The sequence below is a fragment of the Triticum urartu genome, chromosome 7A (assembly GCF_056163025.1).
Source record: "Triticum urartu cultivar PI428250 chromosome 7A, HENAU_Tu73, whole genome shotgun sequence".
Classification (NCBI taxonomy): domain Eukaryota; kingdom Viridiplantae; phylum Streptophyta; class Magnoliopsida; order Poales; family Poaceae; genus Triticum; species Triticum urartu.
In genome coordinates this window covers 496,756,387-496,782,888 of record NC_141879.1, presented here as the reverse complement: position 1 = coordinate 496,782,888, position 26,502 = coordinate 496,756,387, and the positions used below count along the sequence as shown (strand labels likewise).

Below are 26,502 nucleotides of genomic sequence, written 5' to 3'. Positions count from 1 at the left end.
TGCAACAACTAAATACTAATGCACGTCTAGTGTCACATATTAGTCCACGGATAGACGGACCATCTTAATTATTTCATAGATGGACCACCAAATGCAAGATGGGCCAAAAAAACCAACTCTTCCTTTGGGCGCCAGTCCTGGCTCGTCACCCAGCTAGCTCTACCTACCTTCATAGAGTACTCTCCCTCCCTCGCCAGATGATCGACGTTGAACCTCGACCAAGCAGTTGCATTAATTAAGCTACATTATTTGAGGGAGAAAATTAAGTGCATTTCTAGTGAACCCCGAGGTAAAATCTACCATATTCCTGGATTGCACAAAGTTACTATGGTTTCCTCAAAAATTATGGATCCTTCGAAGTGAAAGATTCTTGCGTGGCTTATCACCCAAAACCTGGTTTGGAGGACCAACTCGTCAAGTGTGGATGGGTCTACTGCGGCCTGTGCCTCCTTTGCAACTGTGACCCGAAGATGGCGGCGCATTTGACCTTCCAATGCTGCTACTTCACCAGGATTTGGAACATGGTTAAGGTGGTTTGCACTTTTTTGGTACATCCTCTTGGAATGATTTCTGACAATATTTGGGATCATCTCATGTACCAAGACATATCTAGGCATAAAGCGGTGGCTTCTGCTGTTATGCTCGTAACTTGGGACGTATGGAATGAGTGTAACGGAAGGGTCTTCAACAACAAGCACTCACTCACTCAGATCATTTTCTCGCATACAATCAAGAAGTTTGTACTGTGAGTGACTGCTTATACGAAACACTTGGGTTTTATATTGCCGGGAAAGTAGGTTTATTTTTCTTTTATTTTTTCACCTTCAGGTGTTCAGTCTGGTTAATTCTCCTCTTAATTAATGAATGTGGCAAATCTTTTTCCACCTTTCAAAAACTATGGTTTCCTCTCTACATTGGCGAATAAACATTCCAGGTTGGAGCCCGACAATTACGGAAGGAAAAAAGTTTTTTTGAAAGATCCAGGGTTGCCGGCTTCATTGATTTAGGAGAAAGCAAGCGGGAAAACATCAGTGATCAAGTGATCATGGTTACAAGAGATGAGAACAACAACTAAAAAGGAAAAGAAAAAAAGGAGTAGAGCCCACCGGCTACTATCTCGCTACATCTTCCCCGAAGGGGAGCTCTAAGCATCGTGCTCCTGCTAGTCGCCACAGCTCCAGCGTACCCTTGATGGCACGCTGGACATCTTTAGTTTGCGGCAGCTTGCTTCCGAAGATGCACGCATTTCTCTCCTTCCATATCTCCCAGGTAACCAGCAGCATCATCGACTTGAAACCCTTTCAAAAACTTGGTGGTGTAAGAGCAGTTAGCCTTTGCCAGTGCCTGAGGGAGTTGAGATGTGTTTCCCGCTTCTCCTTCAGTGCTACACAGCTGGACCTAGAGGACGCCATCTGCCAGATCGAGGAGGAAAAGGGGCAGTCCCAAAAGAGGTGCATCGAGCTCTCCAAGTTTCTGACGCAGAAATCACAGAAATACCCATTTGGCCATCCACGTCGTTGCAACCGATCATTGCACCATAGTCTGTCATGGTGAAGCAGCCAGGCAAAGATTTTCACGGTGCCTGGAGCCCATGCCTTCCAGACTGCTGCTTTGATTCCTGATGATGGAGCTCCATTGACTTGGAGATTGTATGTGGCGCTAGCTGAGTATGAGCTTCCCCCTCTGGCCACCTAGCTGATCTTGTCCTCTTCAAGGGAGAGGACAATGCCCGCCCTCTGAATCTTCCGCCACATCTGCAAGAACTCAAAGACAATGCTTTCTGTGTTTCCATGCCGTAGATCACGTATCCATTTGTCTCTGTCAAAGCATCCTTGTAGGATCGAAAGTATGTCTAGAGGGGGGTGATTAGACTACTTGACCAAATAAAAACTTAACCTTTTCCTAATTTTAGTTCTTGGCAGATTTTAGCTAATTTAGGACAAGTCAAGCAATCATCACATAATTCAAGCAAGCATGCAAAGAGTATATAGGCAGCGGAAAGTAAAGCATGCAACTTGCAAGAATGTAAAGGGAAGGGTTTGGAGAATTCAAACGCTATTGGAGACACGGATATTTTTCCCGTGGTTCGGATAGGTGGTGCTATCCTACATCCACGTTGATGGAGACTTCAACCCACGAAGGGTAACGGTTGCGCGAGTCCACACAGGGCTCCACCCAAGGGTAACGGTTGCGCGAGTCCACACAGGGCTCCACCCACGAAGGGTCCACGAAGAAGCAACCACCCACAAAGGGTCCACGAAGAAGCAACCTTGCCTATCCCACCATGGCCATCGCCCACACAGGACTTGCCTCACTAGCGGTAGATCTTCACGAAGTAGGCGATCTCCTTGCCCTTACAAACTCCTTGGTTCAACTCCACAATCTTGTCGGAGGCTCCCAAGTGACACCTAGCCAATCTAGGAGACACCACTCTCCAAGAAGTAACAAATGGTGTGTAGGTAATGAACTCCTTGCTCTTGTGCTTCAAATGATAGTCTCCCCAACACTCAACTCTCTCTCATAGGATTTGGATTTGGTGGAAAGAGGGTTTGAGTGGAAAGCAACTTGGGAAGGCTAGAGATCAAGATTCATATAGTAGGAATGGAATGTCTTGGTCTCAACACATGAGTAGGTGGCTCTCTCTCAGAACATATGAGTTGGAATGGTGTGTGTGTTCTGATGGCTCTCTCTTCGGATGAGAAGAAGGTGGAGGGGTATATATAGCCTCCACACAAAATCCAACCGTTACACAGTTTTCCAATCTCGGTGGGACCAAATCAATAAGCTCGGTCGGACCGAAAATGTAAACCTAGTGACCGTTAGTGATTTTCGGTGGGACTGATATGCAACTCGGTAGGACCGATACGGTTAGGGTTTGGGCATAACGTAATCTCGGTGAGACCGATTACAGAAACTCGGTGAGACCGAATTTGGTAATTAGCTAACCAGAGAGTTGGTCAGGCAAACTCGGTGGGACCGATTTGCTCTTTCGGTGAGACCGAGTGGAACTCGGTGAGACCGAAAAGTTACAAAGGGGAAACACTGAGTTTACATTGCAATCTCGATGGGACCGATTCGCTCTTTCGGTGGGACCGAAAAGTTACGAAAGGGAAACAGAGAGTTTGCAACCCCATCTCGGTGAGACCGAGATCCCTATCGGTAGGACCGGGTTTGGCAGTGGCTAATGACAAGTGAAACTCGGTGGCGCCGGATAGGAAGAATCGGTAGGACCGAGTTTGGCTTAGGGTTTAGGTCATATGTGGATATGGGAAAGTAGTTGAGGGTTTTGGAGCATATCACTAAGCACATGAAGCAAGAGGCTCATTAAGCAACACCTCATACCTCCTTGATAGTATTGGCTTTTCCTAAAGATTCAATGTGATCTTGGATCACTAAAATATAAAATGAAGAGTCTTGAGCTTTTGAGCTTGAGCCAATCCTTTGTCCTTAGCATTTTGAGGGTTCCACTTTCACATCCATGCCATGCCAATCATTGAGCTTTCCTGAAATAATCATCTTGAAATAGTATTAGCTCAATGAGCTATATGTTGTTATGAATTACCAAAACCACCTAGGGATAGTTGCACTTTCAATCTCCCCCTTTTTGGTAATTGATGACAACATATAGATCAAAGCTTCGACAAATGATAATAAGCATGAAATATATCGTCGCTTTGAGAAGTATGTGATAAGTAAGAGCTCCCCCTAAATTTGTGCATATTTAAAATTTGCTTTGGACTGCAAATGCACAAAGAGTTAGAGTCATGGGTTACTCTTCCATGTCACATACATCTTGGTGGAGCGCTCAAAATGATAAGAATGAAATACATGCACTCATCACCAAGAAAAGTGAATGATCACACAAGATAGATAGTATAATAGCAATAAGCAAGCATTAAGTGTAGCTTATGATCAAACACATGATCATCAATGTCTCACAAATAATGACGTAGTATCTCAGGCACTCAAAAGCAAACAAGTTCGAAAAACCACCAAATAAAGCAAGAGAGAAAAGCAACACTCTCTCTCTCGAAGCCTATGATCTATACATATTCTCCCCCTTTGGCAACAAGTTACCAAAAAGTTCCTAGAAAATGCATAGCACTAGATCGACGCTCAGGCTTGATCTTCAGGTGGTGGTGGAGTCCGGATCACTCCAAGGACGAAGGCTTCGGTAGATGCTGAAGTAGTCGCTGGAGTTGGAGCTGAAGTAGACGCTGGAGCTGAGGCTGTAGCTGGTGCTGAAGTGGTGGCTCTTGAGTCAGCAACTGGCACGGCAGATGACCTCGGACCTCGTGGCACTCTGGAAAAGGCATGAGTGGTAGTCCTGCCTCTCCTCTCCTGCATGTCCTCCTGGAGCTGCTCCATTGCAGACTGAACTTCCGTTACCTTGACATCCAAGTCATAGAACTTCTGTTCCATGATCCTCTCTAGGCTCTGCTGATTCTTAGTGAGGGTGGCCAGACTTTGCTCAATCCTCAGCGTGGATGCAATCAAGTAACCAAGCTGCTCTTGTTTAGTCTTCAAGAAGTATTCAGATGTCTCCTCTTGGGTAGGCATCTTGGCAGCTTTCTCCTTCCTCGCCTTCTCCTTCTTTGCAAATGCTTGGGCAGATGATGGCTCATTCTCAGTCATGACAACTTCATTGTCCTCGAAATCTGGACGGATGGGCAGGTGTTCCTTGTCCAACAGATATATGCTCGTGCCCATCTTGGAGTTGATGAGCTCCTGAATTTGAGGGGCATATCCGCAGCTCCTCTTCTGATCTGCTGCAGTCCTCTTAATTGTTTCCACTATGAGGCTCATCACCTTGAACTTCTGAGGCACATCAAACACATGTAGCAAGTTGATAGCATGACCTCTGATCATCTTGTGATCTCCAGACTTAGGCAATAAGGTGTGCCTTAGTATCCAATTGATCGTCGGGAGCCCTGACAGAAGGTAATGCACAGAGCCAAACTTGAAGGTGTCAAGAGCTTCATTGGGAATTTCCTTGTACATATTGGACATGGAGTTATGGTCCATCTTCTTCTTGGCATAGATATCCAAGTCATCATCTTGCTCCTCTGGGGCATTAATGATCTGTGCCCACTCAGCCACTGTGGATTGGTACCTTGTACTCTCAGACATCCATGTGATCCTCCCATCTGGATAAAAGTGCGCCGTGGAGTAGAACTGCATGATAAGTTCCTCATTCCACTTTGTGAGCTTCTGCCCAACAAAGTCAGCTACTCCACAAGCATGAAAGCTGTCATATACTCCTGGATAGTGTTCCTCCTTCTCCCTTATGTAGGTCCAGTCAACCCATCTCATGTCACAGACAATTGGCTTCTTATCTAGCAAAACAGTCTCATAGAAATCCTGCTGCTCCTTGGTGTGAAACCTGTAGTCCACGGCAGTCCTTCTCCTTGAAGCATACAGGTCTGCTTCTCTCCATTTCCTCAGCCCCGAATCTCTCCTGAGCTTCATATCCTCAGCCACAGGATGAGCATCGTTGTGGTCTGGGATCTTGGGCTTTAGCTTTCTCAGGACATTCTCCTCCTCATCCTCAGCAACAGTCTCAGGCACTGGGGCCTTGTTCTTCTCAGCTGCAGGAATGCTCCTTGTATTTCTCTTAGGTTTTGGCTTGGAGGCAGCTTTGGGCTTAGATGCAGTAGCCCCTGACCTTATGGCATCACCCATCAGCTTGGGTGCCTTGGGTGCTGGTGCAGCTACCTCTTCTTCCTCTTCTTCTTCCATGATGGAAGCTTTTCCAAGTACTCTAGCCACAGTCTTCTTCACCCTCTCTTTCCTTTTCTTGCCCTCAGCTGCAACTGGCTCTTGGGGAGTGGGCTTCTCAGTTGAGGCTCTTGCCTTTGACATGGGCTGCCTGCCTGCTGGCCTTTTGATTTTCAGACCTGGCTTAGTGCCTTGAGCTGGCTCAATTCTCTTGGAAGTGGCCTCTTCCTCTGCCACATAGTCCTCATCTTCAGAGTCTGAAGTTTTCTTCTTCCTTTGTCTCGTGGCAGCCTTTGGCAAATTGCTAGGAGTGCTCCTGCTGCCTTCATCAGATGAACTGGAGGGACTAGTGCCCTCACTCATCACCACTTGCTGCTCTGACATATTTTGGCTGTCACTTTGATCAGACATGCTGCAAACTGACTGCTGACCCTGTGAATAGATTATGGATGAGATAGAAAAGATGAGCATCACAAAATGCAGAGATTTTTGCAAAAGAATGATCCAAAAACTTAGTTTTAGTTTCCCACTGAAATCATCTCGGATCTACCGATTTTCAAACTCGGTGATACCGAAGCAGTTTTGGAACCTAAACTAGTGAACTCGGTAGGACCGAGTCACAGTTCGGTGGCACCGAGACTGCTAGGGTTTCACTGAGTTCAAAAATCGTTCGCACCGATAAGTAATTCTCGGTCAGACCGAATCTCACTTGTGCAATGGCAAGAGCCAAATCGGTGGGACCAAGTTTTTCAACTCGGTGGGTCCGAGATGGTTTCGGCGGAAACCTAAACTTAGAATTTTCGAATCAAACCTAATCTACGGGCATTTTGACTGGATAGAAGTTTCTCAAACGTGGCAAGAATCAATATGATCACAATGTGCTAGGAATCAGATTGAGGAATAGCACAAAGATCAAGTCCATACCCTAGTTCGGCGGGGACTTTCTACGGCGGCAACGGCGGGGCAGAATTCCCGTTGACAGCGACGGAGACCAGCGACTGGAGGCTGCTGGTGGCAAGAAGATGATCCGGAGACCACGGGGGCAGAGCAGGCTATCGCGCGGGCGAAGGGGTTCGGAGAAAATTCCAAATTTTACCCGTGACTATATATAGCCTGACCCTGTCGGTGTGACCGAGTGGAACGACTCGGTGGCACCGAGATTCATAACTGCGTGCAGTTACTGAAACTCAGTGTGACCAAAAAGTTCAAATCGGTTGCACCGAGATCGAAAACCTAGATCAACTTAATGATCTCGGTAGGACCGAAAGTGGAGTATCGGTCAGACCGAGAATCATAAAGAGGTTTTGGAAGTTTAAGTCTATGATGAATCGGGGACTCCGAGCGCTCCTCACACAGAGTGGTTCGAATCTGACTTGATCAAATTTTTTGATGCAGCATGAATAGATTTTGAGACGAGAAAAGCATAGATAGCTAGAGGAGGTTCTTAGGCATTCTTGTCCATCCACTTGGCAAAAGAAGATAAGGCCAAACAATCAAAACAACAAGTGGATGTCCTCGAATGAGTAAAATATGCAATCTAGCATGCTCACACAATAAGATGGCAAATGAAATATGTGACAAGACATGCACAACCAATACTAGCATCTATCAAGCAATTTGCGATGACTAGGTCATCTATATATGAGTATATTAACTTAGGAGTCAAGTGAGAACACTTGATCATAGGTCATACTCATCGTTTAAGCCCAAGTGGGGTTACCACTTTTACATAAAGCATTGTTGTGTTCACATCTTTAGAGTTGCTTTAGCTCAAGTCTTAGAGTAAAGCTCCCCCTAGATGTGATATCCCCCCTAAGAGGGATGAACTAACCTTGGGTTTTGTCGATGATGACTTCATGTAGATATTGAAGATGTGGATGCTCAATGTTGATGTAGATCTCTTGGAGCTATCCATTTGAGTGAATTGCACTTTCAATACCTACATGGGTTAGTCCCACAAGGAACAAGCAAGGATATCCATAGACATAGAGTGATGCACACAAAAGATGATGTCCATGAAAAATTTTAGGTTACCTTGTCCCTTGTCTTACCAACAAGAGGGTTTGTGACTCCTTGAACTAGTGCAAGATGTGGAAGTTTATTGCACTTGTTCTTGCCAAAATGATAAGAGTGAAGTATGTTGGCGGAGTCACCCTCAAGAACTCTCTAGTTCTTCTTCTTTTGGATCCACATCATCTTGATGGGAATCCTTGGAGTTGTAGTCGTACTTGATGAAGTGGAGCTTGAAGTAGTCTTGGGAATCCACTTGACTAAGGTCTTTGGAGCTTCTTCAAATGCATCAATTTCCTCTTGAAGCTTGTCCTTGCCTTTTTGCTTGTAGTCTTGTGGTGGAAGATCATCTTGAGCTTGTGTCCCCTTGAAAGAAGTATACTTCTCTTGTTGAGGGACAAACTTTGTCTTGGGGTATTGATCTTCTTCCCACTCAACTCCATTGGCATTGAACTTTCGTTCAAAACCAACACCTTGATTCTTCCGGTGCATTCCTTGCTTGCGCACAATTTCCTCGAATTGCTTACTCCCGGCAAGGCTTTTGTACACTCCTTTCTCTATAATTCCCTTCAATAAGCTATTTTCTTGCTCAAGTGTGACTTGGCTAAGAGAATCATTAGTGGAATCAAGAGAACTACTAGAAGCAACAATATTGGATTTAACATGATCATTGTTACTACTAGAGGAAGAATCTTTCTTGTTAGACTTGACTTGAGGCATGTAAGTGGATAAGAGTAAACGCTTGGCAATGTAAGAAGAACTTTTCTTGCGGAGATCATCATTGATTGCTTTTAAGAACTCATGCTCTTGCTCAAGATTGAGCTTTTCAAAGCGTAATTTCTCATGAGCTCTTAAAAGTTCTCGATGATCTTCGAAGATGGTGTCATGAGCTAACTTAAGAGTTTTTAGTTCTTTAGTTAGAGACTCAATCTTCTCCTTATCATTGTCATTCGTTTTATCTTGATTAGCATGATTAATTTGTCTTTCATCATAGTATTCATCACTAGAGTTGTCAACAAGCAAATCATCACCTAACAAGTCATCTTCATCACTATTGAAATCAACATACTCGGGGTGTGTTACCTTAGGACCTTTGGCCATGAAGCATCTTCCAATTCCCTCATTTGGTGAGTCAAATATGTCGTAGGAGTTGGTTGACACAAGTGCTAGACCGGCAACACCTTCATCTTGAGTATCTTCGGAGCCGGAGTAATAACTTCTCTCGGAGTGGCTGTCGGAGTCGGAGCCGGATACCCATTCACCAACATGAGCTTGATGTCTTCGTCTTATGTAGCTCCTTGATGATTTTTCCTTCCTTTCCGAATCCTTGCTTCTCCGTGAGTATCTTCGTTCATAACGATCATCTCTACTCCTTCTCTCTCTTGGTGGTGATTCTTTGCTTCTTCTTTTTGGATAATCTTCTCTTCTTTTGTAGGGAGCCGTACACTCATTGGAATAGTGTCCGGGTCTTCCACAATTGTAGCAGTTTCGCTCTCGACTAGAAGATCTTTTGTCATTGTAGGACCTTGACTTGAAGCTTCTATCTTTGCTTCTACTCTTGTAGAACTTGTTGAAGTTCTTCACCATTAAGCTCAATTCTTCATTAAAGTCTTGTTTCTCACTTGATGATGTAGGGGTTTCACATGAGGCTTTATAGGCACCACTTGATTTGTTGTGAAGTTCCTCTTTATCCTTAAGTGACATCTCATGAGCAAAAATTCTTCCAATCACTTCCGTTGGCTTGAGATCTTTGTAATTGGGCATCATTTGGATCAATGTGCACACGATATCATATTTTCCATCCAAGGCTCTTAGAATCTTCTTGATGATGAATCTATCGGTCATCTCTTCACTTCCTAAGCGGGCAATATCATTTGTGATGAGAGCAAGCCTAGAGTACATTTCGGCGACACCTTCACCATCCTTCATCTTGAACTTGTCAAGTTGGCTTTGAAGCACATCCAATTTGGATTCTTGACAGAGTCGGTACCTTCGTGCATATCAATCAAAGTGTCCCAAATTTCCTTTGCATTCTCAAGGCGGCTGATTTTGTTGAATTCTTCAGGGCACAATCCGTTGAAGAGAATATCACAAGCTTGAGCATTGTATTGCAACATCTTCAACTCATCCACGGTAGCTTCACGGTTCGGTTCTCTCCCATCAAAGAAGTCACCTTGCAAACCAACACACACAATAGCCCAAACGGCAGGGTTATGTCCAAGAATATGCATTTTCATTTTATGCTTCCAACTAGCAAAATTAGTACCGTCAAAGTAAGGACCTCTACGGTGATAATTTCCCTCGCTAGACGCCATACTCTCCTAGGTTGTGAAACCAAGGCTATGACCACCAAAAGCTATGGAGATCAAGCAAATGGAGACCAAAGCTCTGATACCACTTGTAGGATCGAAAGTATGTCTAGAGTGGGGTGATTAGACTACTTGACCAAATAAAAACTTAACCTTTTCCCAATTTTAGTTCTTGGCAGATTTTAGCTAATTTAGGACAAGTCAAGCAATCATCACATAATTCAAGCAAGCATGCAAAGAGTATATAGGCAGCGGAAAGTAAAGCATGCAACTTGCAAGAATGTAAAGGGAAGGGTTTGGAGAATTCAAACGCTATTGGAGACACGGATGTTTTTCCCGTGGTTCGGATAGGTGGTGCTATCCTACATCCACGTTGATGGAGACTTCAACCCACGAAGGGTAACGGTTGCGCGAGTCCACACAGGGCTCCACCCAAGGGTAACGGTTGCGCGAGTCCACACAGGGCTCCACCCACGAAGGGTCCACGTAGAAGCAACCACCCACAAAGGGTCCACGAAGAAGCAACCTTGCCTATCCCACCATGGCCATCGCCCACACAGGACTTGCCTCACTAGCGGTAGATCTTCACGAAGTAGGAGATCTCCTTGCCCTTACAAACTCCTTGGTTCAACTCCACAATCTTGTCGGAGGCTCCCAAGTGACACCTAGCCAATCTAGGAGACACCACTCTCCAAGAAGTAACAAATGGTGTGTAGGTAATGAACTCCTTGCTCTTGTGCTTCAAATGATAGTCTCCCCAACACTCAACTCTCTCTCATAGGATTTGGATTTGGTGGAAAGAGGGTTTGAGTGGAAAGCAACTTGGGAAGGCTAGAGATCAAGATTCATATAGTAGGAATGGAATGTCTTGGTCTCAACACATGAGTAGGTGGCTCTCTCTCAGAACATATGAGTTGGAATGGTGTGTGTGTTCTGATGGCTCTCTCTTTGAATGAGAAGAAGGTGGAGGGGTATATATAGCCTCCACACAAAATCCAACCGTTACACAGTTTTCCAATCTCGATGGGACCGAATCAATAAGCTTGGTCGGACCGAAAATGTAAACCTAGCGACCGTTAGTGATTTTCGGTGGGACTGATATGCAACTCGGTAGGACCGATACGGTTAGGGTTTGGGCATAACGTAATCTCGGTGAGACCGATTACAGAAACTCGGTGAGACCGAATTTGGTAATTAGCTAACCAGAGAGTTGGTCAGGCAAACTCGGTGGGACCGATTTGCTCTTTCGGTGAGACCGAGTGGAACTCGGTGAGACCGAAAAGTTACAAAGGGGAAACACTGAGTTTACATTGCAATCTCGGTGGGACCGATTCGCTCTTTCGGTGGGACCGAAAAGTTACGAAAGGGAAACAGAGAGTTTGCAACCCCATCTCGGTGAGACCGAGATCCCTATCGGTAGGACCGAATTGCTAGGGTTTGGCAGTGGCTAATGACAAGTGAAACTCGGTGGCGCCGGATAGGAAGAATCGGTAGGACCGAGTTTGGCTTAGGGTTTAGGTCATATGTGGATATGGGAAAGTAGTTGAGGGTTTTGGAGCATATCACTAAGCACATGAAGCAAGAGGCTCATTAAGCAACACCTCATCCCTCCTTTATAGTATTGGCTTTTCCTAAAGACTCGATGTGATCTTGGATCACTAAAATATAAAATGAAGAGTCTTGAGCTTTTGAGCTTGAGCCAATCCTTTGTCCTTAGCATTTTGAGGATTCCACTTTCACATCCATGCCATGCCAATCATTGAGCTTTCCTGAAATAATCATCTTGAAATAGTATTAGCTCAATGAGCTATATGTTGTTATGAATTACCAAAACCACCTAGGGATAGTTGCACTTTCAATCCTCTACTGTCCTGTTCTTTCTTCTTGTATGCTGAAACAGGTTTGGGAATTCACGGCACAGTGTCGCGGACCCGAGCCAGGTGCTTGTCCAGAAACTTGCAGTTTTTCCATTGCCTAGCTGCACCGAAGTAGTGCTTGCAAACAACTCGCGGTCCTCCTGGTCACATGGAGCTGGGCGGTTCATCCACGTCCGCCGCGGTTGTTGCCATGTGAGCCAGAGCCATCTCATCCCCAGAGCCGTGCTCAACCGAGGGAGGTCCAGTAAGCCGAGCTCCCCTTTGTCCACGGGTAGGCATACTTTATCCCAGGCCAATTTGCATTTGGTGTCCGTTATGTTCTCATCCTGGGCCCAAAGGAATTGTCAGCGCGTTTTGTCCACCTCCTTGAGTATTTTCTTGGGCACCTTGAGAACAGTCATAGCGAAAACTGGTAGAGCTGTTAGAACTGCGTGCACAAGCACCCGCCTGCCAGCCATGCTCATCAATCTGCCTTTCCATCCCGCGAGCCTCGAGTGGACCTGATCAATGATGAACTGAAAGTGCACCAGTCGACTTCTTACATAATTTTGAGGTATACATATCAATATACCTACCGCAGCAGTTTAATCATCTACCTTCTTGACGTTTTATGACGGAGTTTGAGTGGGGTCGATCAATGTGGGATATGTACACTTTACGCATGCTGACACGACTGCACCCTAATTGACGAGTGTGTTTTAAATTTGTTGGTTCAACTGCCGCATCAAAGTAACCTCTGCAAATTTTACCAATTTTCAAAAATGTTAGCAATACATGAGATGGAAAGGTAGCGGTCACAATTGTGCACCGGAGTTTTAAATTTAAAACTACAAAGAAATAAAAACAATAGGAACTTGATGGATGAACTCCGAACTCGGCGGTTCTTATGTCACATCCAAATTAATTCCTATAGTGAGCACCATTTAGGCTCTGTTCGGAACAAAGGGAAGAAAAACATAGGATAGAGGAAAAGCCCAGAAACTAGAAAGGAATAGAGGTACAAAACACATGAAATAAAATCGTTGTGCTGCATACAGAATTGCCGTTCGGGACAGAGGAAATCAAATTAGAGGAAATCAGATCATGTGGGTCACATCTTGTAATTTTTAAATGCTAGAAAGATGAGCACCAGCGGTAGTTCACATGCATGTGGGTTCAAATTGTGCATGGTTCGCAGCAGCCTTTCCCTTGATGGACGAGACTTGCCTGCTCCCCCGGCGTGCGCCCATCCGTGCTCCCGCATACGTGGCATGATTTGATTGGAATAAAATAAGGCCCGACCCCACCCTATTAAAATTAGGAGGGAGATGATTAGATTAGAAAGAAAAAAGAGAAAAAGACAGCCGTAGGATGGAGTGGAAGCACGGATGGGAGCATGAGGAGGGAGCAGGCAAGCCGGATCCTCCCCTGATTGCCTCGGGCCAGCGCGAAAACAAGAGCTATGGATGGATGTTTTATTTCCCGTAACAATGTTGGAGATCGGAACTTTCCATCGGATTGGAACGAGTCTATTCCTTCATACCGAAAGGACAAAACACAACGATTCCACAGGAATGTGTTTCCTGTGGGTTTTCCTTTGCTTTTCCTACATACTGAACAGAGTCTTAATGGGCTTGTTGTATGATGCTCCATCGAAATTTCATCTAACCCATGTCAGTCGACATCTTCGTTGAAATTTCATTAATGCATGGTACATAATCATAAAAGTGTTTATTTCATACTATGTAAGTGTCAGTGCATTACAACGGAAACCCATTCAATGCATGGGTGAAATGTTGAGGTCATACTATGGAAAATCAAGTCAACTAGAAATTTCATTTAACATTTCCCTCCTACTGTTACAACATAATACATGTGCAGTGCATGTACTCCCTCCGTTTCAGAATATAAGATGTATTGATTTCCGTGCAAGTCAACCATTTAAATGTTTTGGCCAATATTATAGAATAAAATAACAACATTTGTAATACCTAAGAGATAAAATATGAAACTACTTTTCATGATGGACCAAATAATATAAATTTGGTGTTGTGGATATTGATATATTTTTCTGAAAACCCGGTCAAACATGCACTCGTTTGACTTTTGACAAAACAAATACACCTTATATAAAGGAACAGAGGGAGTATTTGTTTAAATAAAAATATATAGATGATATTTACTTGAATGCCCACACATTATTATGGAGGAAAAATAAGACCTAAATGCAACTTGCTCATTTCCCAATTAAACCGAGGCACCTTGTGCAATGATGTGAACTCTCTTGCCATTCAAGTACCAACTAAACCTAGTTTAGTGTTACAATAGAAAAATATTAAATTGCTCACAAAATATTCCTTCATTCTTTTTTTTATTAAGAACCTTTTCATTTAGTTGATATATAAAAATGATACAACGACACTAAACGGATGCCCGGCCTCTACATAACATGATGCACACAATCAATGTGTTCAATATAACCACAAACTTCCATTTTACAACAAAATAAAAAAGGTAGCCTAAGATGGCGTAAATCCTATCCAAAGATTACCTCCTCATCTATGATAAGAGGAAATCATGCCTGGTCATACGCTCTAACTGGGTAGAAGCCATCATAAAAAGGTCTCTGTTCTCCGTCCTCTACAAGATATAAGTAAAGAGTCATAATGTACAGGAATGATCAACCTAGATAGGAAATTAAACACATCTCTTGTGAAAAAAACACATCATCCCTAGTAAGCCATAGTGCCCAAAATAAGATTGCCACCCTCACAATTATGTGCAGAATTTTTTTTGTCAATACCCTACTACCAGTTGTCGAACATATTGCGCGCACTACGTGAGGGGCAAAGGTTTGAAGCCACTTGAACTATGATCCACACTGCAGAGCAAACTTACACTAAAAATAGGTGTCTAACAGTCTCGTCATGTTGGCAAGAAACAAATTTTACTACCTTACCAACTATGGCGTGTCAAACTATGCTTGTTAAGATCACACCTCCACTAAAAATCAAGGAAATATCTTCACTCGAAGAGGTAGTTTGAGTTTCCACTTTTTTATCGGCAGGAATACTTGCAAAAATATATATGTAGATCGGGAAAAATATATTCTTGAACTCCTTACACATGTTTGTATAAAAATGAAACCATGGTACTTATTCAATTTAATGTCTAAGAAACATAATTTAGTTCACTCCATATATGCATAAAAAGAATAGTCATGGTTACTGGTTAAAGGATTAAGCTGTACAAAACATTTCATCATTGGTTCTATAGTTGTGTTCACTCTGATTTGTTTTAACAAAAAAGTTCTGGAATTAAGCATGGGAAGCAACTTTTTTCCCTCTTTCATACCATTCAATTATGTTTATTTCGTATTCATTTTGATTTCCAGTAGAAAGTCACAACAGAGACTTGCCATGTGAGGAAGACATGGGTTTTAACAAAAAGCCACCTACATAGGTTGCAGATTTGCAAAAAGTGCAAACAGTGGACGGGTGACATTGGAGGACTTAAAAAAATAGCGGACGGGTGACACTATGACATTAAAAGTTCTAATGATAAATATGAAGTTTTCTTCTTCATAAATCGTACTCATCAAAAATAATTTATCGATTGAAGTTTCTGTTGAAACCGCACGGCCCGTTTCAAAATATATAATGATTTGCTTCCAAATTATTCTTAGCGCTTACGATGTTGACTGAAATTAGTTTTCATAATATCCAAATATGTACCTACCTATGTATGCAAATTATTCTAATACACTGGAAATTTATCTATACACAAAGATTGCGGTATCAGATCATATGAAAACATCACTAATTAAAATTTCTTTCTTGATTAAGCAGCTTCTAAGTTAGGAGTCAAAGAGTTCTTACCACCGTACATTGGAGATGATCTTGAACTAAGTGACCTACTTACTGGTGTCGCGTTTGCCTCTGGAGGCAGTGGATATGATCCCTTAACTTCGATACCCGCGGTAAAAAAACATAACAGATGCAGCTCAAAATATAGTTTTTGTTTTGTTTATTTTCAATTTAACTTGAAATTAATCTTGTTGTCATAATTTGTAAATACTATTCTCTCATGCTTCAGACTGCTACTTCAAGTACCGGGCAACTTGAATTATTTCTTGAATATAAGGATAAGCTAATAACTTTAGTCGGGGAGGAGGAAGCGACACGTGTTATCTCTGAAGGCATTTACTTTACTGCCATGGGAGCAAATGACATTGCAAATAATTATTTTTCAATTCCGCTAAGGCGCCATCAATATGATCTTCCTTCTTATGTGAAATTTCTTATCTCTTCCGCGGTCAATTTTACTATGGTAAGGGTTAGTCAATTTTATGATGGTAAGGGTTATAAAATTATGAGGTTATAGTTGTTTCACAGAAACTCATTTGACTCTCTCTCTCCATAAATTATTTTTGCTCTTGAAGGTTTTAAAGTTTTGCATATTTCCACTAGACTCCTATGAACCATTACTTTCATAGTACATGTGAAGTTTCCCTTCGGTTCCATTACAAATATTCTATATCTAAATAGATAGCCCTAGCTAACTTGTTTTTGAGCACATGCAGCTATGGCACCTCATCACAATTGCCACATAACCCTTATTAGCTTTAGTAATTAATTGCATGCATGCCTCCTCCAGTCCATACTTCGCATCTCTCGCACCACAATGTGATTTTTTTCTAACTCCCTTTCAACTAGTAAGTGAGGGCACATATGGTGAATTTAGATAATTTGTATTTCGGAGTGTCGTAGTTGTTTGCTCTACCTTGAAATAAAAAATAATATGGTACTTAAACATCCCAACTAAATAATATTGTCTCTTTGGTAATCAAAGTTTCTAAACATCTACGTTGAAGGATTGAATGCATGTCATACAATCATTTACTTCATGTTGCTTAGAGATTTTAGTTTCTAGAAATATCCTATGCAACATGCGGGGTGTCGTCTAGTGTATATAATTAATGTATTTGTGAATTTACTAGATTGTTGACTTGTTGTATAACATTGAATTCTTTGAGAAATTGTTTCAACATAGAATGTTTTATAATTATTTCCTTATAAGGGTTTCATAAATGATTACACTTGACTACTTGCATTTTCATTATTCCTATATTTTCCATTGATTTACATTCAACCCGGTCACGTATATGTAAGAGGAAATCAGTCTGACATTCTCTTCTATATAGGAATTAAATGATATTGGTGCAAAGAGGATTGGTTTCTTCGGAATTCCGCCAATTGGATGTTGTCCATCCCAAAGAAAACATGGATCAAGAGAATGTGACACACTTCAGAATCAAGCAGCAGAATTATTCAATTCTGGAATAGAAAAGGAAATTGAGAGATTAAATGCAGAACGAAATGTTCATGATTCAAGGTTTGCTTATCTTGATATATACTACAATCTGCTTGATCTCATTCAACAACATGATTTTTATGGTGAGTGTACACTGTCCCCCGGTTGTTACTATTTTAGAGTATTGATGTCTTAGAACCATATTAGTAGAAATACCGGGACACATTAACCTCTTAAATTTTGTAAACTCAAAAACACTACAACAACACTGGATCCTCTACATTCACATTGGTCAGGAAAACAACTTTCACATGGAGAAAGTCAGTAGGTGAAGGATCCTGCCGACCGGCCCATCCTATGAGCAAAAGTCCACCCGGGAAAGGCCTTTCCTAACCGTCATTTCATTACTAACCGGCAATCTTTCATTGGTGTAACGGGTTTCCTGACCAATATATTTTTGGCGATGGACCTTAGTTTCATCATTTGTCAACCGACTGTCCGACAACATAGCCTTGGTTGACCAACCTTCTATTGGTCTAGTTGTGAGATTTTCCAAGGCGACTATGTGACAGCGATGTCTTTGCCAACCAACATTGCCCCACGGGCAAATATAACATTAAATTTACATCTAGATATTTGGTAATGGACACACAGACCAAGCAACCATGGAATTTTTATACCAAAAGAGTGTGGATTCAAAATATCAATATGCATATCCTCCAAAATATTAAGCCACAACCGGATGATAATGGCATACATTAATTCTCACACATATTGTTCATATGTTCACCACATACATCAGGTTTACAAAATGATAGTCAAAAGGTGCATGTCCAATGAAATAGAATTTTCTCCATTACACAAACCATCCAGTTGATGCAAAAAATGATGGGTAGCTCCTCATGCTCGTAGACCATAATACACACCACATTCAATCTTGTTCCGGTTTCTGCATTATGAAGACACTATTCAATATATCTTCTAGTTTCATTTTAGGAGTTACAGTTCCAACAATAAAAAGTGATATAGGAGCACATGTGTTGCACTAGAGCTCTCAATCGCATCTAGTACAGCGCTACAAAAGAGGGAGAATGGAAGATGAACAAATACTCATTGTCAAAAGAAAAAGATGAACAAATACAATAGAAAAGATCAAGAATGGTCTCTATTGCTATCAACAACACAAAGCAAGTCAAACACCTAGTAAAAAACTATAGTATATGTTTATCAACCAAAGCATACTAATTTAGAATGATAACAAGATCACAACAAAAAAACAGCGCACATAATCATGTCACATTTTTTAATAATTACACATAATCATGTCACATAGTCTGCAAATCTAGTGTGAGGTGGAGGTGGTGGAGATTCTCCTTTGACAAGCATCATATTGGATTAGATTCATCAACAAACATAAACCACGATAGTAAAGAAACATGTTAAAATATTAAGTAAGGAGGTTAATTTTATGAGTGCATTTAGTAGCCACTTAGATACTATTTAAGCTCCGCGAACCCCTAGCTTTCTCGTACTTGTTAAAAAGATAATCATGATACCATGCCTTACTGGGTTTGGTACGCATAGAAAAAAAATTCTATAGCTAATTGATAGAAATACCTTAGTGCCAGGATGAGTAAGACAACTCGAGCCTATAGGGCTTCATTTGGAAACTAGGCGATTTCCCAGCAAGTTGTAGCAAGAACTTGAGTATTAATTTCGAATGTATTATAAATGAAGGAAATGGTCTAAATCAAGAGCTACTGTTTTTAACATAGAAATATTTCATACTTGCACTATGTGTGAACAAAGAGTATGCATGTGATCTGCATGGGGTTGTAAAATAGTGTTAGTGGATGCTGACATGACACACTTGGTGAGATGGAAGGCCGCATGTTGAGAGAATTAGACTTAGTGAGGATCAACTATTTAAGAATAGTAGATTAATAACTAGTTGGCATCGCACAACAAATAGTCCAAGCTAAGTGGTGAAAACAAATAGGGCTGGTGATTACTTTGCTAGATGGCCATGCAATGGACTTTGTAACATCACTTACATGTCATAAACCATCATATTGATACGGCAACATAGATCTCCTTCTTATTGCAACATTGACAAGAACCTCATAAGTCCCCAGACCTAGGGGCTCCCTGGCCACAGTAGTTTCTTCATTGATTGAGAGAATTCTTGGCTTAGCAACATGAGTTTCAGGACATGTACATGCATATATAAGAACATCCATACCAATTTGACAAATGATTAGTTCAAAAACATGGAAACAAAAAATATATAGATCAGGATGAGAAGATTATGATGCTTTGATGTTAGTGGGTAGAGGAGATTTTGCAAGGGGCTTTATAAAAATTGTTCAATGAACATATACCCCTTCGTTAGCATCTTCTTTGGCATATTCTTCTTCCTTGGGTTCAAATCTTGAGTCATGTAAAACAACAATATATAAATAGCCGCATTCATGGATGATGAATCATTAATTCAATGAACAAAAGTCGCAACACTTCATTACTTGCCAAGAATTATAACATATGCCCCTTCTTTATTTCGTTCATCTAAAGTTTGTGTGAGAACATGTACAGTTGATAGCTTGCATGGTTTAATAGAATTACAATTTGTAACAAATTTTAAGTTTTTTACTTGCTTGGTTCCTTCCCAAAAAATAGTTTGATGCTTAAGAGTAGGTACAACATTTCCCTAATATTGACATAATTGTGACTAGGACTACTATCACCCGTCAATGCACATGCATGAGCAATTTTACTACTAGTGATAGCATATTGGCTAAACCCCAACCTTATCTAAGAAACTGTACTCTAGACATACAAGTTGCACTCTTTGATGGCAGTGATGGGATAGCAATATTATACTAACATACAAATGCAAAAAAGGTAATTACAAGGAAGAATACAACTATGAAGTACAATTATATGCTACAATTAATTATTTGTTTCTAGGGAGCTATTTAGCATCTTAGTTTTTTATTTTATTTTCCTGAAAAGGAGTTGAAACCCCTGGCCTCTGCATCCAAGGATGCACACAACCATCTTTATGATATTACTTAACAGAGCCAGAAAAAACAAATACATGTATCAACCCAAAGCCACCTTCCTGATAACCTCTATCGCTACACATACAAGCTCGATGATGTGCCCTGACCTCGCACCAACACACACCATCTAATATGGTGACCTCGTCAAGCTGCCCCACGGTGAGCCGAGAGCACCAAATGGTGCAGCAGCCCTAGAATCCGTGGCCCCCATCTTTCATCATCCCAACTTTAGGAGGGATCAACACATTGACCTTGTCAGGCCCAACTACCGTCGACGCCACCATGACACCAAAGTGCGCCACTGGCCTATACTCTTCCATCAAGACATATCCATCGTCGAGACCCATCGTCATCTATGTTGTAGAAGCAGCATCACTCCACCTCTGGACCCCTTTAGCTAGCACATGCTCCAAGTATGATATCTCCATGAGGGTGGGCAGAGCCAGACGCCGCCATCGCCCAATCCGGAAGGCCAAGATCAAGGGTATCCCTCGAAGCAAATGACCCTTCCAGCCAAGTCCACGTGGTGGTCGAACACCTCCACGCTTCCGAGATCCATCAGGTGAAGCTCCAAAACAGTGCCTCCAAGGAGGTAAACGATGCCACATGTCGCCACTGTGTGGTCCGACAAGCCAAACCTGAGGTTTCCCTCGGAGCTTGACAGGACAACCACCATGAAGATGCCCTCCAAGGAGGTTAGCAGCACCCGCAGACATCATTTGCAATGATGGATCCATGCAAGGGAGCTTTTAGCATCTTAGTTACACGCGGTGTAGGATAATAATTGAATGCTTCATGCATTTTTACTGAAACTAAACCTCGACAGCTAGCTAATCTTACACATACACTCACCAAACGCAAGAACAACTAAGTTATGAGTTTTTAATCTCATTTTCTCTATACTTCAACCCATACTCACCCTAGTCTCTTCAAATCGTGAACGGTACAAAAATAACACACATATTTTGACATCCACATAGGAGATTGTATGGACTCGGAGCAGAAAACTCACTAGAGTGTAGTTGCATGTCAAGTGGATGGTCTCTTGAAGATGAATGCCCAACATGTGGCCTTATAAGGAACTGACGAAGAGGCGGGACGGCGTGGAGGAGGCAATGGATAAGCAAGATGGCACATGGAGTGCTCCGCCAAGGCTGACACGGTCTTTTAGTACACGTTTAGCCTAGTCTTCCTTGAGATTTGATTGATGCTAGGATGACAACGAGGTAGCAGATCTTGGTGACGGGGTGGGAAGGAACAACCTGGTCCGAGGGGAGGGTTCGAGCTCATGGGGACATTGTGGGGTGGCAGCTGGGTGTGAGGACAATGGCGTGATGTGGAGGATGGCTGGAGAGAGCTGTAAGGGCACCTACAACATGACACATCAAATCTCCCTTGCATGTCTGGACTAGATGGTCGCAACACTTTTGGGCCTCCAACATGGACCATCATTTTGCATCGGACTGATACAAATGTCTGAAATCCCCTAGACCGGCCCCAACTTGGGGGACCTTTAGGGGAGTGCATACGTCATCCATGTCAACGTCCAGCACCCTTAACCCACCCAAAACTACACTCGCACCAAGGTATTTTCACAATCCTCCAAACTATTCCCGCACCAGATGTCGCCCTCATGGCCCCGAACTCCACCACGCCTCCATGTTCCACCACTCATCGCCAACGCAATGGATCCATTGGAGCCCACCACTATGTTGAATCCGAAAGCTATAAATGACAAGAGTTGCATGTGAGGGCGAGATGTCTCCATTCGGATGTCTACGTACACGTCTGGATGTGTCCGCGGACATTTGGGGGAATCAATGCCCTTTGGGATCCAGTTTAGATGGTCAAGGTTTCCCTGTCTTTACCCGGGGAGTGGCCCTGAGTTATCAAACCCACAAAGAGGATGTGCACTACGACATATGCTCTACCAAGTATTTACAAGAGAACGAAATTCTAGTTTTGTAAACGGACCTTAACAACCTTAGGGGTGAATCACTTAGAATTAAAACAGGCATGGGTATGAGGACTTGATTCTTACAACCATATATTTTTGCTAGGGACCACCATGATCTTAATTTGTCCTGACACTCATTAAGATGTTATTGCAACAAGACGAAGTGTGGGATGTGTCCAAACATGTCTTGACCGTCCCGAGACCTACATCAAGAGTCGATTTCCCAACCGCAGACCCTTACCGTCGCACGGGGTTTCCTTGGTTATTAAGAAGCTCTAGTGGTTAAGAATATAATCCGACAAAAGCATTGGGTGTTTAATCACTACAACTCATGTATCCCAAAGGATTGGCATTCTGTTACCGTACTAAACCTTTCAGTCACTGGTGTTCAGAATAGCATTCCCTGTCCTCCCTACTCCTAACCTCCTCCTTCATCGATCTCCAAAATCTTGGGTACCAGCAGGGTCATAGAACGAGAAAGATACAAGAGACAACTACATAATAATTCTAGCACATACATGATGTTAAGTCAAATTCATTCCATTGATCCCTCATAAAAATACATAAGGTTGCAAGGCTATGCCTCAACCTATTGCCTTACGAATTACTCACACATGGCGATTAGATTGCAAGAAGAAATCATTGGAGAAGACATAAAGATAAATGCTTTATTGATAATATGTCTTATAATGGTTGTCAAATGCGACATATGATTACACTTATGGCTAACTTGGAGGGGAGTTGCTGAGATGATGGTGGTGGTGGTTATGGAGATGAGATGGGAAGAGGCGGCACCTACGGTTTGAATATGGGTTCTGGTTTGCGAATGGTCTTCTCGATGCTCCTTTGTTACGATTCTGGTGTTGGCCCCTTTATAGAAGTTGGAGGGTTGGACCTTACGGAACCGCTGGTGTGTTATATGACTATTATTATGAGCGCGAGCGCTCGTACCAGATGTCGTCTTGCGCTTTGACTTCACTGTTGCGCCTCCAATTTCCTTCCTTCTTTCTCCATTTTCTTACGGGACATTTACATCTATGCCCCTAATTTGCGCCCAGTCTCAGACTTACCCCTAATTTCAAAGCATGCTCAAATTTTCCCCTCCGCCGTTAGGTGCACTTACAGAAATACCCTTCTGTGCCGTTACCGTCCGGTCAAAGCAGGTCAAAGCCGGTCAAAGGGCTTTGACCATCCTGAAAAAATAGAAAAAAAATTCTAAAAAATATGAAAATTTGTGGGAACAAAGATACTCAGGTTCGCAAGGTGCGTGCAAAGTTTCATGTCGTTCGTACATTCCAAGAGCTCGTGTTAGAGGAAAAACAATAAATATGTAAGCCTGTGAATAGTAAATTCAAAAAAATAGTAAGAAAATTCAAAAAAATATGAAATTTTTTTGGCATCAAAGAGGCTCGGGTTTGCAAGCTGCGTGCAAATTTTTGTTGTGTTTGGACATTGGAGGGGCTTGTGGAGAAAAAAACAAAATTTGGCTCAGGAAAAAACTTGGGAAAAAATGACTATTTTGTTTTTTCTTGCTAGAGCTCCTCGCATGTCATTTGATCATAAAAACTTGCAAGCACCTTGTGCACCCAAGCCACTTTGATGCCAAAAAAATTCATATTTTTTTAATTTTTTTTGCTATTTTATTTCAAATTTATTGTTCACAAGCGTGCATATTAACTGTTTTTCCTCGCCACGAGCTCCTGGAATGTCCAAATAGCACAGAAATTTGCACACACCTTGGGCACATGAGTATCTTCGATCTCACAAAATTTTAGATTTTTTGCAATTTTTTTCCAGGACGGTCAAAGCTGTTTGACCGGACGGTAACGACGCAAAAGGGCATTTCTATAAAGGCACCTAACGGCGGAGGGGCAAATTTGAGCAGGCTTTCGAATTAGGGGTATATCTGATTAGGTGGTTCGAGTTAGGGACAGAAATGCAAATGGCCCTTTTCTTACTTACTTCTAAAATATGATTTATCTCCATATTTGGCCTCTTTTCATGTGAAACCAAATTAAATAAAGGATTTGCGATCTCTCGAATTCATTACTCATTAGTGGCGATATTGGAGTGATTTTCTTGAATTTTCTGTGATTATCCAGTTTAAACAATTGTGTGATGAGTGCAAAAATATCACTCATTAGGCATCCATTTGATGATTGCGTTGGAGATGCCCTAAGCTTCGCGTTGTTGGGGAAAAATAGGGTGGCCTGAGCGGCGGCTCGTAGTGGGGAATTAGGGATTTTGATGTATTATTGTTGTGGGGAAAGAGTAGTAAGCTTCGCTGACTGGCCAAAATTTGGCATTTATGACTCTTCCTCCGTGTGCATTAATCTATTTAGCCACAAATGGTTGGTCGGTGTTATTTACTAACCAAAATTTCAATGGGTATATAAGCATTCCCAATCGACCGCTTGATACCAAATATGTACGCATTACCGACCGACATTTTGTCAATGTATGTAGGTTTTCCCAACCAACTTTCGTGAATTTTCTCCTCCAATGGTTGGTCAGTGATAAAAACTTTTCGTAGCGGATACATTACGGTGGTGTTGTGAAACTTCATATGAAGTAAAGTAACAAAAGTTGCATAGTGGACCATATGATATATTAAAGAAATCACAATAGTTCCTATCTTTGCGCTTAGGAATATGTGATATGGATGTGTTATCATCGTAACATTTTAGTACTAAATATTTTGAAACTTTCCATTTTGTAGGTTTCCAGGAGGTAACTGAGGGGTGTTGTGGCAGCAATGTGCTAAATGCGGCAATATTCATTCAATACCACCCTGCATGTCCAAACGCTTATGACTATATTTTTTGGGATAGTTTTCATTGTACCGAAAAGGCGTACAACATTGTGATTGATGAGATCTTCCATCAAAACCTACACTACCTAATGTGAATACACTCACATTCTCTCTACCTAAGTTTCACAAATATAGCAAGTAAAACGTTTCTCCTTCCACAATGTGTGAATGCTAGTAGTGTGATATATAAGAAATATGCCACTTTCAATTCAGTATTTGTATCTCCATATAAATTACCCCAAAATGTATTTGTGCAACAACAATTACACCAAATTGATCACATTTATATGCATTAATGTGGGTGTCGATGTGCATATGACAGCAGTTAAGTTCATACCCTAAATTTGATCAACAAGAGGAGCCGGAGTTGCGAGCGGGCAGCCTTTCCAGTTAGTGTAGAGGAAAATTAAACAAAATGGTAGTGACTCCTCCCATTGTGTTTCCATGTTGTTAGAGTGTCTTATACACCATAGCTAGTAACAATAATCTTTTTGTTGATAAATGGCACTTTTATTAACTCAAAATGTACCATCAAGTGGAGACAAGCATGATGAGAAACACCTTTCCCCTGCATAACAAAGATGAACACAACCAACACGAAGAATGACATATTGTCAATAGTAAAGTCATATGAGGCTAAAACTATGCCTATGTCTAAAGAGTTGGTGGACCAATACGGAGAATATGCTGCCACCCATGTTGGGTAAAAACCTCCATGGCCACCTGCTCCAACCGCATATACGCTGCCTTTAGCAGTGATCAGTACTCCATTTGATGTAGCATAGATCACATATGAAGCAAATGTTTACAATAGAATATAACCTACATACAAAGAGATTTTTCCATCAAATAGAATATCATTTCTACATATCCAAAGCAACCATAGTAATGTTGGGTAACGTTGCGGAAAACAAAAATTTTCCTACGGTTTCACCAAGATCCATCTATGAGTTCATCTAGCAACGAGTGATCGGATGCATCTACATACCTTTGTAGATCGCAAGCGGAAGCGTTCAAAGAACGGGGATGAGGTAGTCGAACACGATGTGATCCAAATCACCGGAGATCCTAGCACCGAACGGACGGCACCTCCGCGTTCAACACACGTACGGTCAGCGTAACGTCTCCTTCTTCTTGATCTAGCAAGAGGGAAGGAGAGGTTGAGGAAGATGGCTCCAGCAGCAGCACGACGGCTTGGTGGTGGTGGAGCTGCAGTACTCCGTCAGGGCTTCGCCAAGCGCTATGGAGGAGGAGGAGGTGTTGGAGAGGGAGAAGGAGGCAACCAAAGGCATGGGGTTAAAAGCCCTCCTTCCCCCACTATATATAGGAGGGCCTAGGGGGGGCGCCGGCCCTAGGAGATCCAATCTCCTAGGGGGGCGGCGGCCAAGGGAGGTTTCCCTCCCCCCCAAGGCACCTAGGGGGTGCCTTCCACTTGTGGGACTCTTCCCCTTTTGAAACCCTAGGC

The 26,502-nt window shown here is 42.2% G+C and overlaps 1 protein-coding gene across 1 annotated transcript in view; it reads left to right on the top strand.

Annotated features, from left to right (window-relative positions):
* The window catches only part of LOC125524852 (GDSL esterase/lipase EXL1), a 30,478-nt gene extending 5,145 nt beyond the window's left edge, over window positions 1-25,333 (top strand). Inside the window, exons 2-5 of the mRNA XM_048689875.2 lie at window positions 15,742-15,872; window positions 15,989-16,222; window positions 17,097-17,349; window positions 24,945-25,333. Of these exons, the coding sequence (XP_048545832.1) occupies window positions 15,742-15,872; window positions 15,989-16,222; window positions 17,097-17,349; window positions 24,945-25,132 (806 nt within the window). The 3' untranslated portion in view covers window positions 25,133-25,333. The remainder of the gene's footprint in view (window positions 1-15,741; window positions 15,873-15,988; window positions 16,223-17,096; window positions 17,350-24,944) is intronic.
* Window positions 25,334-26,502: the final 1,169 nt, after the last annotated feature.